Below are 15,998 nucleotides of genomic sequence, written 5' to 3' on the forward strand. Positions count from 1 at the left end.
AAAATCCTTACTAAAAATAAGTTTTTGGCAAAAATTTCATTTTTGTTACACGCTTTTATCGCTGACTGTACTTTTCTTACGACAGACAACTAATACTCATCGAGACAATTCTAAAAACCCCTAACACAATTAGGTTGCGTTGTTTCATCACAGAGTTCCTATGGCCACCTCCTGTCTCCATCATCAGATCAACTCGATGGTACCATAATATTGCATTGTCACCCGACTTACATTTGTATGCAAAATTTCAGCTCTATCGAAAACCGGGAAGTGGATCAAATTTAACTTGCAAGATTCCATTACAATTTAGTTACATACAGGTCGAGTTCCTATGGCCACCTCCTGTCTCCATCATCAGATCAGCTCGATGGTACCATAATATTGCATTACCCAACCGACTTACATGTGCATGCAAAATTTCACCTCAATCGGAAACCGGGAAGTGGATCAGATTTAACTTGCAAGATTCCATTACAATTTAGTTACATACAGGTCGACCTAATAATAAAAAAAAGCGTGTTAAAAATGATGACGTCCCTTTATTTTTTGGTGCTACGGGTCATAATATGACCCAAATATGGCCTAAAGATCAACGCAAAGAGAATATAACCACTACCTACGTATCAATCGTTCCGATTATACTCACTAAATAGGAGAAAAGAATTCAATACTCGCTAAGAGATTGTGTACGTGTGCTTATTGTTTTCTTGTCAAATGTTTCTAATCAAATTGTCAATTTGATTGTCTCGCCTGAACGCCTACTTATCCTCCAAATTAAAAGCTAAGTTAAGAAGTCTAAAAACGCCTTTTGTTATAATTCCACTTATTTAAAGAGTCGAAACATAATTTGTCAAACGCATATAACTATCTCTTTTACTCTTGAAGTTTTTTAGGAGGTCACTAGCGACACAAAATTGTAATAGTTAAGAAACAATTTTACTTTTTTTATTAGGGTTATAGCAAATGGCATCGCGTGAAAATGACAGCAAACTTGCTCAAAGTGAAATCTAATTTTAATTAAATTTAAATACATAAAATAGTAATAAGTCCAGTTCATGTGAATTATGATACTTTTAAATATCTCCTAATGAAGATCACGTGTGTATCACATTAACATAGGTCCAAATACTAACCAAAACAACGCAAGTATCAGATGTTCCATTGTATGTCAAGAGTTGTTATCAACAGCAATCGCACGTATTTTGATTCAGTTTTGTGATTATTACTCCTATAAAAATGACGGACATCAAGCCGCAGATAATGGCGCCATTAAATGGCCTAGTGGACAAGTCACAAGAACTGCAGAAGGAGATTTTGATGGAGAAACTTAGATCAAAAACTTCACAGTACAAAAATTTGGCTGAGACTTCCAAAGCTGTACGGATGGCACTGCTGGTATGTGTTGTCTCCTATATTTAATCTGAGATTTATTGTTGGCAATTTAACTTGATCATTTGTTTGTCTAGGACAAACGCTGGGCAGTGGACAGTCAAGACCGAATGATCCTGCAAAAATGCCTGGATAGCCTGCAACACTGTATCAAAATCAGCTCTTTGCAAAGTCTTATTGAGAGGCTGGAATGTCTATCAAGACAGCTAGGGTAAGTGGCCTAATCTCTAGCAATCATAAGCTTTAGAGTCCTTTGGGTTTTGTTTAACTCATAATTTTTTTCCAAGCCTACAATTTTTTTTTATTGGTGGGCTTGTAAAGGTTAACCCTAAAGAAGATATTTTCACAGTCAAAGTGGGTCACTTGGGTGAGAAGATTTATACTTTTAATAACTATACTTTTACTTCTTTACTTTCTGTTAAATAAATATCATTTTTAATTTGCAGGTTAAAATTAGTTGTCGGCACTTCAGGTGTCAACATGTTTATATCTTCGGATATGTTTTATTTGGAAATACTTGTGGAGTCATCGGGATCTGTGAAGGATGTTAAGATTCATCATGAAGGAAAGGTAAAAGACAAAGAAAATTATACACGGTATATATTAAAGTTTTTTTTATGATATAGGATGCAAACAAGCAGACAAATCCTTGAAGGTAAGTGATCATTGTCGCCCAAGGACACCTGCAATACCAGAGGGTTTTAAGAGTGCTGCCGGCCTTTAAGATGGGAGAACACTCCTTTCTTGAAAGTTTGAAGTTTTTCATTGATGGGACTAAATATTTGTATAGATATTTTGAAATCAAGCAGACTAGATCAAGGAAATCACAACCCTTGTCCATTTACTACTCCCAATAATATATTATACTAGCCGTACAGCATGAAAAACTAAACTTGTTAAAATGTTCATGTAAAGAAATTTAGATTAAACCTAACCTAAGTATCTACAGTTCTGTTCTGTATGTGTAGGTATAACACATGAAGTACTTATAATAATTTGAGAGTGCAATATCTGTCTTCAGTTAGTCAGATTTAGTAATTTGTAGTCGGAGTCCTATTTTTTTTTTCATCAAATAAATTAAGTATTAATAAGGATATCAATTTTATTTATGTGAAGGTTTACCTCTCAAATTATGACAACATACACTTTTCTACTTTGTGAAAATTCTAACATATAAGGAAAAACTGAAATTTTAATGCATGTCAGTAGTTTCTTATCAAGTGTGCTTGCATCCAATCTACCTGCAGTATAATAATTATCACTTTATCTTCAGATAGAGCAACAGAGCTGTGAAGAGCTGGTGGCATGCATATCTCGAGGGGACTTTGCGGATTTTACAGCTCAGTTGGAAGGCCTCACCGCAGTTTATCAACTAAATGCAGAGAAAAAGGTCAGTAATTAATTCAACCATATTGTACCTCATTTAGACCAACAAATTCCGATCCAATAACGTTAGATAAGAGCAATTTATGGTGTTGATTGTGAACATTTTTGTGAAGGGTTTGATCTAACATTTTTCACTTCTCAAAGTTTGAAAATTTTAACTACCAATCTATAAAGCTTGGTTCTTTGCAGTCCATACAAATACAGCCCATACAGCCGTATGAAGCAGACTTAACCTTTTCGACGCCGTGTCAAACACAAAAGCTGTCACTCGGATGCCACATTACCAAAGTGTCAAAACTGAAATTGAACTTTATGCATGTGCACGTAGGTCTATGTTGCTCTGTGGTATGTGACCGTTTAATCCGTCTTTCCTGTTGGACCTGCGGTGCTGATATATCCGTCTATGGCGTCCAAAAGGTTAAAATGCTTACTGGAGGTTTTCCCACAATAATATATGTAGTCCATTATTTATTTATTATTTATATAGAATAGTAATTATTTATGACGAGTAAAATTGTATTTTATTAATAAATATTTGAATTGAATTACTGTACAGACGAATGTTTTAAAATGTTAAGAATACATTTCATTTGTTTTTCTGAGTAAAAGCCTCCTACATCTGTTTCCATCTGATATTGTCTTTCCCATTTTTTGCCTGCAGTAGCAATTGCACCCGGCTAGTCGATGTCCTCTGTTTCTAGAGTATATTCAACTCTAAGGCCCACTTGCACCATTCCACTAACCCGGGGTTATTCGGTTAACCCTGGGGTTATCATGGTGAACAGTACAATTTGACACTGAGTTAACGGTTTAACCGCTTAACCCCGGGTTAGTAGGATGGTGCAAGTGGGCCTAAATGTCTGTCAGCAAAATCTTTACAACTTTTATTTGTTATAGGTAAAATGCAAAGCATTTAGTGCGCTGCAGAGTTTAGAAGAAGATCTGTGCACGCTTCGTCAACTGCAGAGTGTGAACAAGGACCCGTGGGCCCAGGTCCACAAGAGTCCCACAGGCTTTCTGCAAAAGCGGAGGGGAGGTATGAAACTTTGATGCACATGCAACGTATGTAGTAGTAATGCATATGTCATAGCTACCAACTTTAACTTAATAAATAAAATAGACTATCACTGATATGAAAGTAACAAAAGTAAGTTAAATGATTATTATATTTTAGAGCCATGAAGTGAAGCTTACATGTGACGTTATCTATGAAAAGGGACCTTATTGTCGATGGCGCTTACGCCATTATTAATGATGCTCCGATACAATGCCGCGCGACGCTGTGCGGCGTAAGTGTTATCGACAATAAGGTCCCTTTTCATAGATAATGCCCCACATATGTAAAGACTGCAGTGCCATAACCTACTTTCCACAATGTTGGTCACTTCTGCAGTCCATTTCAGAATAATAAGGTTTACCTTGGATGAGTTTGAATTATTAATGGAGGAAAAAAATATTGTGACAATTGTTGTTTATACCTATTCATCATCACAATCTTTAATGTACGCACTAAATAGTCAATAAATATATATATTATTGAACACCTTATTCCATTTTAATCATTAAAAATAATATTCATTTACAAACACGTATAGCCAACATATATTTTCAGGGCACGCCATGCGGCTCACATACTTTGTATCGCCATACGAGCTACTCGATAAAGAGAAGGGTCTGCAGCCTCTCACAGTGGAACTCCTCTCCTTGGGCAAGCCGTCTGCCTCGAGCGGTCTGGCGTCGCTAGTGGCGCCCTCACACACGCCTGTGGGGCATTCAGCTACGGTACTGCTGGAGGGGTCGACGGCTAACAAGTTGCAGCTTGCGCCTATCATTACGAATGGGAGAGGGGGCAAAGGCGTAGTAGGGTAAGTTTTGTCCATAGAGAAATATAGTAAGACAAGAGTGCTCACTCCATACATCAGTTTTGATGCCAAAAAGACTATTAATTTCAGTGTCTACATCTAGCATCGAGTAGCGGAACTATCAGTACTGCTACTTGGCAATAGATGTAGCACCGACCGGAAAGTCTTATGCTCAACAACATAAGACTTTCCGGTTGGTAATAGTCTCTTTGGTATCAAAACTGATGTATGGAGTGAGCAATCTATGTATTATTTTCTCTATGGTTTTGTCAAATAATAATGTGTCACCTAAAGTAATTATAAAATAAGCTCTCGGAAGAATAAGTTCAAAAGACTTCTATTCCATGGGCAAGCTTAGCCATGAGATTTTGAATTTAGATTTATATCTTTACAGTTGTACAATTGTGTAACCTCTCGTATGCCGGAACGTGGATCCGTGTACTAGTATTACTACTAGTACACGGATCCACGTTCCGCTGCACTAGTTGCACTGGATCCGCGTTCATACGGAAGGGTAAATAAAGATTGTTTCAAGTTTAATTAACATTCCTTCTGATCCCGGAGTTAGTGGTAGTGATTAGAGACACCTACAAACTTCTACTTATGGCATGTATATATTTGAATTTGTTACAGAACAAACGCATACGGCGCGATGTACGCGCAGTTGGTGCCTCAGAACAGCGCGATGCTGCCAGCTTGCTTTACTCTCAAGCTGTCTCAGCCCACGCCGCTGTGCACTGGCTTGGCCAAGCTGATTCATGCCACAACCGAGGTACATTCATATCTTCTTCCTCGCGTTGTACCGGCATTTTGGCTACGGCTCATGGGAGCCTGGGGTCCGCTTGACAACTAATTCCAGGAATTGGCGTAGGCACTGGTTTTTACGAAAGCGACTGCCATCTGACCTTCCAACCCAGAGGGTAAACTAGGCCTTATTGGGATTAGTCCGGTTTCCTCACGATGTTTTGCTTCACCGAAAAGCGACTGGTAAATATCAAATGATATTTCGTACATAAGTTTCGAAAAACTCATTGGTATACGAGCCGGGGTTTGAACCTGCGACCTCCGGATTGCAAGTCGCATGCTCTTACCGCTAGGCCACCAGCGCTCAGGTACCTACATTCTTATATTTTCAGAAATTACGTAACTCCCGAAGCATCTGCGACGGCCATTTCTTGTCATGTCACACGCCTTAAGAAGCGCCTAGCGGTTTCACGCTGAGGAGCTCAATTCCCTTGTAGTATTTCCTCGAAAGTTTTCTGATCGTTTTCAATGAATACTTTCCATACAAGCTAAGCTATAATATGACAAAACCTGCTTGGTCCTTTTGCGGCAATAATTTTATTTACTCACCACCAAACTCTATAGGGGCATTATCTATGAAAAGGGACCTTATTGTCGATGGCGCTTACGCCGCACAGTGTCGCGCGGCATTGTATTTATTAGAGATGCCACGAATATTCGGCAACAATTCGGTATTCGGCCTATTCGGCCACTTTGCCGAATATTCGGTATTCGGCCGTACGTTGCCTACTATTCGGCCGAATACCGAATATCTGTTGCACCTACTTAAAAAGAAAAATTGCACAATAAAAATAACCAAAAACTATGTAGGTATATTTAGAATGTGTTCTTGGAAAGTTGTTAAATACGAAGGCCCTTTTTTGAGCATTTGTTGATTTAAAAACATTTTATTTTTACCATGAGTCTGTTTTGTTTGACTCTATTCATTAGTGCTGTTCAACAAAAATATATCTTAGCTAACGTCATCTAACGTTGAGTTTTACTAGCGATCAGTTTTCATAATAATTGTGACTCAAAATGTTCGCATGTCAAGCCGAACATTCGGTCGCCGAATATTCGGTATTCGGCCGAGAGAGGGGCCGAATATTCGGTATTCGATATTCGGCCAAAACCACTATTCGGGGCATCTCTAGTATTTATATCGGAGCATCGTTAATAATGGTGTAACCGCCATCGACAATAAGGTCTCTTTTCATAGATAACGTCACATATATATTTTTTGTGGTTCCATTGATAAAGCTGTGATTTCAGGTGGAGATAGCGGGCGATTGGGCCAATCCGATACCAATGTTGGGTCTGGTGGCCCAGCAAGCGTACAACAAACTAACGCCAGGGAAAACCATCGAGCTCAACCTCAGCAAGGGACTTTTTGTGGTGAGCACATATTACTACTTATTCTATAGGGTCTGTTAATTAAGAGCGTGCGACTTGCAATCCGGAGGTCGCGGGTTCGAACCCCGGCTTGTACCAATGAGTTTTTCGGAACTTATGTACGAAATATCATTTGATATTTACCAGACGCTTTTCGGTGAAGGAAAACATCGTGAGGAAACCGGACTAATCCCAAAACGGGCCTAGTTTACCCTCTGGGTTGGAAGGTCAGATGGCAGTCGCTTTCGTAAAAACTAGTGCCCACGCCAATTACTTGGAATTACACGCGAGGAAGATGATGATTATATAGGGTCTGTTCGGAAAGAGAAGAGTCGTGGAATGTATTGAGCCCTATACGTTCCACGACTCTTTTCTTTCCGCACAGACTATCTCTAGGTTACCAGTCCAGGATGTCAATCAACCACAAAGCTTCGCACAATAAAGGTTGTAATGGAATTGGCAACTGTCAGTGTTTAAAGGTGGCGCCACAGGTTACCCAATTCGACCAGCCAACCACATTAGATTCCAAATTTGTACTGCTAGTCAATTATTTCTTGTTTTGTGAGCAGAAACTTTTCGTTATTGGTGCCACCTTCAAAAAACTTACGATGGCTTCCCATAATAACTCGACATCATTCGTCCTTCTGCTGCAGATTTTTCGTCTTTTCCATGAAAAACCTACCTATTTTATCCCTTGGCTGATAATTGGGTAGGTACTTTCTTCTACTTAAAATAAATTATTTCACGAAATAAAGCACCAGATAATTATTAGAAAAGCGTAGATAGCAGTTTTTTTTTTTTCTATTTATTAAATTAGCTACCTTACCTTAGCAACGCAAGCCTCGAGGTTGGACTGAAGATGAATATGTCAAAGACCAAGGTCATGACTAACAGCACAAAACGGGATTGAGATAAACGGGGAACACATCGCATATGTCCAAGAATACCTTTATCTTGGCCAAATAGTCTCTTTCCAGGAGAAAGAAGTCCAAAGACGCACCGAAAACGCCTGGAAGAGCTATTGGTCAATGAAACACCTGATGAAGGGAGACCTACCTCTGTCACTCAAGCGTAGGCTCATGGACATGTGCGTACTTCCAGTTCTCACCTACGGTGCTCAGACCTGGTCTTTGACGGAAGCTCAGAAGTTTAAATTCGGGGTTTACCAGAGAGTTATGGAGCGCAGCATATTAGGTGTTAAATTAAGGGATCGAGTCCGAAACGACCGAAACACCACGTTGCGCTCTAAGACTCGAATAATAGACGTAGCTCGGAAAGCGGCTAAGTTAAAATGGGACTGGGCTGGTCATGTCTGCCGAATGCCGGACGACTTGTGGGCCTAGTTAACCACAGAGTGGGAGCCCCACGAGTCTAACCGGGGAGCCGGCAGGCCTCGTCGGCGATGGCGGGATGGCCTGGACTCCTTCTTGAGAGGCTGGCCAGATGTAGCACTGAACAGGGACGACTGGAAGGAGAGGGGGGAGGCCTTTGCCCAGCAGTGGGACACAGTGGGCTCTGTATAATAAATATATAATAATATAATAATAAATTGGATTGAAATATAAAAAGTAGGTGAGTTGACCGTGACGTCACAACACACGTTTTCATATAAATTTCATATTAGCAAATTGTTTTGACAGTTCTAAAAAAGAAGCTGATTTGACTAGTAGGAAAGTAGCCAACCTGTGTCGTTTCCCCAGAGCCTGCCGGAGCAGACGCAGTGTTACTTCCTGTGCTCGGGCGGCGCGCTGGCGGGCCGCGTGGTGCGCAGCGTGCCGTTCACGCACCCGTCGCACGTGCCCACGCTGCTCGCCGCGCTGCGCCAGCAGGCGCTCTTCAACGCGCTCATAGCCAGCTGTGTGCGCCCGCAGCCAAGACACGGTGAGTGAGCTCTACTTCCTGTGCTCGGGCCGCGTGGTGCGCAGCGTGCCGTTCACGCACCCGTCGCACGTGCCCACGCTGCTCGCCGCGCTGCGCCAGCAGGCGCTCTTCAACGCGCTCATAGCCAGCTGTGTGCGCCCGCAGCCTAGACACGGTGAGTTAGCTCTAATCCTGTGATCGGCACTCTGCGCTTCACTACATATTATAAAACAAAGTCGCTTCCCGCTATCTGTCCCTATATATGCTTATAGATCTTTAAAACTACGCAACGGATTTTTTTTTATAGATAGAGTGATTCAAGAGGGAGGTTTATGTATAATTTGTTAACCCGTGCGAAGCCGGGGCGGATCGCTAGTAGGGAAATAAAATATGTGCATTTATCACACTGATAGGGTTCCACGGACGCATCGCATAGCATCAACGGGGCGTGCGGATGCGCGTCTAAAATAAAACGCGCTTATCTCGGTCATGTATATCATATCGTGAGTGGAAAATTCATTTCCATACTAAAACTGTTCAACTATGGATGTAAGGTAAAGTCATCAAAGGCAACATAGTGAGTAAGTAAACAGAATATGTATAGTTCTATAAAGTATATGTGACATTTTCTTGCGTTGCAATCGTTTAGAAACTTACATTTTCAACCATTTGTTTATATTTAATAACATCGAAAATTCTAAAAAAACCGCTCAAGCGAGTGAATCAGTAAAACATATATAGTTGGTCAAACCAATTTGTCAGTCAGTAAGAACCAGGAAAACTACACTCATCCTTTGCTTTTGGGTACTCGTACTAGTGTAAAACAAAGATAGTATGATTCCCTCTGTCTATGTTTGCAATGAGACAGTCATTTGACAAACTATAAGTTCGACATTGCTAATGTGACATGTTTTGTTTCAGCAATGGACCTAGAAAATGTGTTGATGTTCGAAGTGAGCGCGCTAACCTGGGAGCATATATCCGTCTCCCTCGAACACCCGTTGGAAGAGAGCATGGCCACCGTGGAACTCGAGCTGTCAGACGCCGCGGCACCCCGGGCCAGCGTGCACACGCTCGGAGCCCCGCCCCGGGAACACGTGGATGAATACGTCACAAGGGTGCTGCAGAAGAGTCACTCCATACCCATAACATTGAGGTATGTCTACAATCAACATATTTAGCATTCCTAACAGCGGAACGAAACACGCACAGCATTCGTATATTGGGCGCGCATGTAAACAGTACAATGAAAAATGTATGGACGCAGAATTGTTTGGCAGTTCATTAAATCTCTTTAAGAGGACTGTATATTCTCTATTAAAATAAGGGTGTAATGTTGTGAGCATGGTAGGCACTGGTTTTTTGAGTATCTTCTCTTGTTCACTCATTTGTTATGTACAACTATAAGGTTACACTTTTTTATTATTTTTTTAATTGTACCTCGATACAATTTGTAGATAATTTATTTACAAACAAGATATATAGGTACAGTGTATTACTAAAAGAAATTAAAAACTAGCTTAAATCTAAAATAGGGAACTATAGGTCTATAAATAAATCAATTGGTAGCTATTAGCTAAGTTGCTCTTATGTTTATTATAAGACTGTTTGTTTCTCAATAAAAAAAAATAAAAAATAAACATTTAAAGGTTTTAGTTGTAACATCCCTTGTTAAGCTATATAGTCGGTGGCGCCCTCGCGTTCGAGTTAAGTACTCGTCAGCGCAGCGCTCTGGTTACACGCATCCGCTAACCTTTGCGCTGTTCGTGCGATATTGAATTAAACTTTTATTTACTTATTTCGGTTTTAAATATGGCCGATATCGCAGTTGCTGACGATGCGTCGGCGACGGCCGCGAGGAAGCCTTAGGCCTCCGCCGGCGCTAAGAAGCCTAAGGCCAAGCGCACCCACCCGAAAACGTCCAAGATTGTTAACAGGGCCATTAGGAGTTAAAGGAGAGAAGCTGGCTCCGTTCATCAGAAAACTATCTGAAGAGCGCAGTCTAATCCGGCGCAATCATTCAAACCAACGGCAAAAGCGCGTCCGGCTTTTACAAACTGGAGTGAAAGTCATCATCCGCTGGTAAGAAGTCCGCCGCGGCTATGAAATCCAGCGCGAAATCTTCAGCAGTCATTGATCACCCAAAATAGGCGCAAGACGTCGAGTTGCGGAAAATCGCCCGAACTACAATACAATACAATCTTCAGCAGTCGCGAGAAACCCGCCAAGATGAAGGCCGCCTCCTACCCGGACAAGGTCAAACTATATATGGTTCAGTTGTGGATATGGTTGCATCACTGTTTAAAGTACTAGGAGAACATGGCTACTGTAGTACTGGAGTTGATGGAACCAACGCCACGCGCTAGCGTCCACACACACGGAACTCCGCCTACGGAGCATGTGGATACGTCACCAAGTCAATCAAGTTATTGTGGAAACATTTTTCTGTATCGATGTACGTAATAGAAAAGAGTGTGACGATGTTTAAGCCAGAGTTGGTAGACGCGGCGCCGTTTTCCGAATTAACAGATAACTAACGTTCCCTTGTTATTCCCTCAGGTCACTGACGAAAATCTGGGAGCGCGAAGCTGCAACGAAGCACATGAACGGAGGCTACTCTGCGTTGGATTCAAATTTTAGCTGCGGCCTGGGGGGCATCGACCCCGGGGGCGACGTCAAGCACGAACCGGGGACCATGACCGGCCGCGCGCTCTTCCCCTCCAACGTCAGCCATCCGCACCAGGGAGGTGAGACTCGACCTTACTGCCCCGCGTTACAGGCTATTGTGGCATAAAAAGGCGGCAAATTTAAAAAAAATTGGCGAGAATGGTTGTGCTCGCAAAGAAAATTGGAATTTCGCGCCTTTTTCTACTGACAAAGTGGGTTTGCCAGAGAATAGATTAGCAAATTAATATTCTGAAACCATTAAAAAACTTATAATATCAATGTTTAAGGCAAATACAATCAATCAAGTAACTAAAAACTCCAAAATAGCTCTAGGTATAGCCTGACCAGTAATATATGATAATTGTCAAGAGGGCGCTGTTATTCTCATGTATAGGGTGACAATTCAGTGTAGTATGAAAAAATTAGTTCCAGTAAAATTCCGCAACATGGCGCACCCTCAATAGATCCTGGTTCACCTATACTTAGGTAGAAAAGAAAGATAGAAATAAAGGTGTAGAGGTTCAATAAACGCAAATCTAATTTATAAAATAAATTATAAAACTATCTCAAATGAAATATCTCTCTCCTAGGTGCATACCTCTCGGAGCAACAACACCACCACCTCTCCATGATGTGCCAAGACTCCGGCGAAAAGAGCCAAGTGGACGATCGAAAACCGAAGAAGCGAAAATCCGACTCCGACCCCTGGCACACGGGGCCTAAGAAAGGCAAACCAGGCAATATGGGGGAACTACAGGACTCGGATAGCGAGAGTGACTCCGATGTGAATGAGGATGATAACACTATGAATAGTAACTCGACTAACGATGAGCAGTCGTCGGTGTCGCAGCATGAGTTCGCGTCGGATGTGGAGATGTCCGGGTTAGACGCGACGGACACGCTCGCGACCGATACCAGGCAGTCGTCCGATATGGATAACTCGAATGATGGGGATGTGGAAGAAATCATGAGGTTTGTTATTTTAATCATCAATTAAGTTATAAAAATTGCTTTAGTGTACGTTAAGTATGAACTACATATAATAAGGTATGCAGGATATTTTAATTAATTAAATTCAAGTAATTTGATTACATTTACTGAAGCTCGTTGTGTTACATACGTTATAGAAAATTGATACAGGAAATCTTTAACGATACTTTGGGCAGAAAATTGTTACCGATTGATTGGACCAAAAATTAGAGATGCCACGAATATTCGGCAACTATTCGGTATTCGGCCTATTCGGCCACTTTGCCGAATATTCGGTATTCGGCCGAATGTTGCCTACTATTCGGCCGAATGCCGAATATCTGTTGCCCCTACCTAAAAAGAAAAATTACACAAAAAAATTAGGTATATTTAATATTTAAAATGTATTATTGGAAAGTTGTTAAATAGGAAGACCCTTTTTTGAGCATTTGTTGATTATGAAATATTTTATTTTTATCGTGGGTCTAATTTGATTGACTTTAACTACATTCATATGTTTTACAAAAAATATATCTTAACAAACGTTGTTAACGTTGTGCTTTGTTGGCGAACAGTTTTCATAATAATTGTAACGCACAATGTTCGCATCTCATGCCGAATATTCGGTCGCCGAATATTCGGCATTCGGCCGAGAGAGTGGCCGAATATTCGGTATTCGGCCAAAACCACTATTCGGGGCATATCTACCAAAAATACCAGTATATTAATCACCGACTGATTATTATATTGTTTTACAGGAATTCTTTTCACAAGTCTGAGCACAAACGGCAAAAGTTGAAAAAAGAAGAAACTCGTAGCCGAGGCGCGTCGTCCCTGCTGCTGGAGCTGACTGAGGGCAAGTCGTACATGCCGTCGTCCGTCAGCATCACGCCCATCGGCGCACCCGGGCCCGCCGCGCCGCTCGCCTCCGTGCTGTGCCTCGACCGCCGCCCCGGCATCGAGATCATCCCCATCACCGCACCCCCCCCCGCCGCGCTGCCCAGCTCCATCACCATCACCCCCATCACCAACTCGCAGCTCAAGGCGCTCGACATACGCTCCGAGAAGAAATCCAGCAGATCCGAGGAGCGCGGCAAGGAGAAAAAGAAGAAACGCCGCCGGGACGACTCTATGGGCCCGCCGGAAAAAGTCCCCCCGAAACAGGACCCTTTGACCAAGCCGGTGTCGGTCAGCATCAAACCCACCGACGGGTCCCCCATGCGCGCCACCTCCCCGAACTCGCTGCTGCGAAAATTTAGCCCGAGTCCCACCCACGGGAGATCGGTGTCGATAACTAAGTCGCCCAGTCCCAGCACGGTGAAAAGCATGGGTAAACCGTCCGGCACCTCGAGCCACCATAACAGCCCGAGGCACTCGCCGGTGCAGAACAGCCCTAAACATCTCTCCGGGTATTCGAGTCCAAAAAACCACAGCATATCGTCCCCTAAGCACAGCTCGTCCGGCTCCGGCAAGCCCAGCATGTCCGCCCTGAAGTCCGCCACCAGCGGGTCGCCCTCCGGAAAATCCGGCACCACGGGCTACGATCTCTCCAAGAAGATATCCAAAGACGGCTACGGCTCCGGCTCGTCCACCTCCAGGGACAAAGAGAAGAAACATTCCGGCTTATCTTTTTCTAGCTCCGGTAGAAGTAGTCCTAAATTAAAAAATCCGATGAAGCTTAAAGCGCTGGAGATAACACCGATCTCCTGTGATACCCCAGTCAATGAGTGTCTCATTTCTCCACCGAACGTCGAGGTGAACAAGTCGAACGCGCCCAGCCAGGCGCGCAACAGAAAGGGCTCTCTCAGCGCTGTGATAGACAAGTTGAAATCCGCCCAGCACTGCGGCACCGAAAGCGAACTGGGCGGCGGCAAGTCCAGCTCTTCTAGTGGTTCTAGTAAATTCTCAGAATCAAAAAACAGTTCGAGTAGCAGTAGTAAAATCAGTGAAAATAAAAATCAGGAGTATATGGTGAAGCCTAGTTTAGACGGTATGAAGATCACTATCAACAAGACGAGGACTAAAGACTCTTCCGGCAGTAGTTCTAAATTAAATTACAGTAGCTCGAGTTCCAGTAAACAGTCCTCGCCGCAACTCACGCCTCCGAGCCAGGGTTCTCCGAAAACGCACACGGGGCTGAAACCTGGCGTCATGAGCGGTCCCGCGTCCAAGAAGACTCAAGTGATGCAATCGTCCAAGTCGGGCAACGTGACGCCCGGCTCCACGCCGCCCAAGGCCAACACGAGCCCCTCCGACTCTACCTCGGGCAGCTCCGGCGGCGTGCCCAAAGTGCCTTATTCAAAGTCTTCCAGCTCCAGTGCTGGCATGAATCTATCCAAGTCCGCTTCGAAAACTAGCTCCGGCTCTCCTAAAAGTAGCAGCACCGACATGGCAAAGATCATCAGAGACCGAGAGCGAGAAAAGGCGCGGACGAAACTGATGAGCAATTCCGAAAAGTCCATCTTCTCATCGAAGCCTGAGCGCCACTCCAGTCCAAGCGGTTCAAGAGACGACGTCGACGGCGACAGGTTTAAAGCTTCCGCCAAAGAATCCAACTTTCTAGTCGAAGGTCTGATCAAGCCCCTCGACACCAGTAAATTCCAAATACCCAAGTTAAAAAATCAGAGCACTCCCGACAAAAACAGCCCCGTCTCCCAGTACGACAGTCGGTCTCTGGTCAACGATTTTGCTCGTACTCTGGATCAGGGCAAATATCCCTTCCCGCACTACGACAATCCGAACGCTCGAACCCCCGAGGCTATGCAAAAATCAGCATACCCCTTAAACGTCCCCAAACCATTACTGAACATGGGTTCTCTGAGTCCGAAAACGGTCACGCCCGTTAAAATAGAACCCGAACGCCCCATAGAATATTCCAAGGTGTCCGAGAGTATATCAAAAGGCGAGAGTCCCCAGCGCAGCAAAGACGAGAAAGACTACGGAACATTTCCGTTGATGCCATTAGACTTTAAAACGGAGATAGCTAAAGGATTCGCCGCGCCGAAAGGTTCAGAGGACAGGAAAGGTGCGGACTCGTGTATGAAGCCTCCGGCGAGCGGGTCGATCGCGCGCAGCGGGGCGACGACGCCCCAGGAGGCTGCGGAGATGCTGCTTGATTTCTCGTCGTCATCGGGCAGCAAGGTGTCAGGGCTGGTGGCGGTGCGGCCCGTGTACCCCGCGTCGCCGGCGCTGCTGCTGGCCAAGAGCCCCGCGCCGTCGCCGCTGGTGGCGCCCTCGCCGCACTCCAACTCGCCTTGTATTACCGACGACGAGCTCATGGATGAAGCCCTGGTCGGGCCCGGCAAGTAACGAGGTACTTTCACTTCAGGCAGAATATAGAACGTTTTGAATTTTATTTCATGACTGTTGACGCCTGTTAAGCTTTGGTTTCCTCCGATAGCGGTGCCGTCACATAGCGGCCGTCTCCATACAAATACGACGACATCCATATTTAGCCGTATTATTTAGTATGGAGACGGCCGCTATATGACGGCACCGCTATCCTAGGAAAACCGATCTTTACTCATGCTTCTAACGGTTTGGCGAAAGAGATTCAGTGTTGCAATGCAAATGATGCAAAATAATCGGTCTAGAATTCTCCAAATTTTTGTTGCCATAAATATGTACCTAAGGTACACTTCCCTCACATTTGAATCTCTTTTGCTAGGTACGTTGGTTTTACTCAACGAT

General features: G+C 43.5%; 1 protein-coding gene across 1 annotated transcript; it reads left to right on the top strand.

Annotated features, from left to right (window-relative positions):
• Positions 1-953: 953 nt before the first annotated feature.
• On the top strand, positions 954-15,621 carry LOC134652888 (mediator of RNA polymerase II transcription subunit 1). The gene is made up of 13 exons (XM_063508079.1): positions 954-1,395; positions 1,467-1,600; positions 1,836-1,959; positions 2,663-2,779; positions 3,673-3,811; positions 4,388-4,640; positions 5,271-5,409; positions 6,693-6,815; positions 8,513-8,693; positions 9,594-9,828; positions 11,232-11,419; positions 11,930-12,311; positions 13,067-15,621. Exons 1-13 carry the CDS (start codon positions 1,237-1,239, stop codon positions 15,615-15,617), a joined length of 4,725 nt encoding a protein of 1,574 aa, XP_063364149.1. The 5' UTR covers positions 954-1,236; the 3' UTR covers positions 15,618-15,621.
• Positions 15,622-15,998: the final 377 nt, after the last annotated feature.

Source organism: Cydia amplana, chromosome 12, assembly GCF_948474715.1.
Source record: "Cydia amplana chromosome 12, ilCydAmpl1.1, whole genome shotgun sequence".
Classification (NCBI taxonomy): Eukaryota; Metazoa; Arthropoda; class Insecta; order Lepidoptera; family Tortricidae; genus Cydia; species Cydia amplana.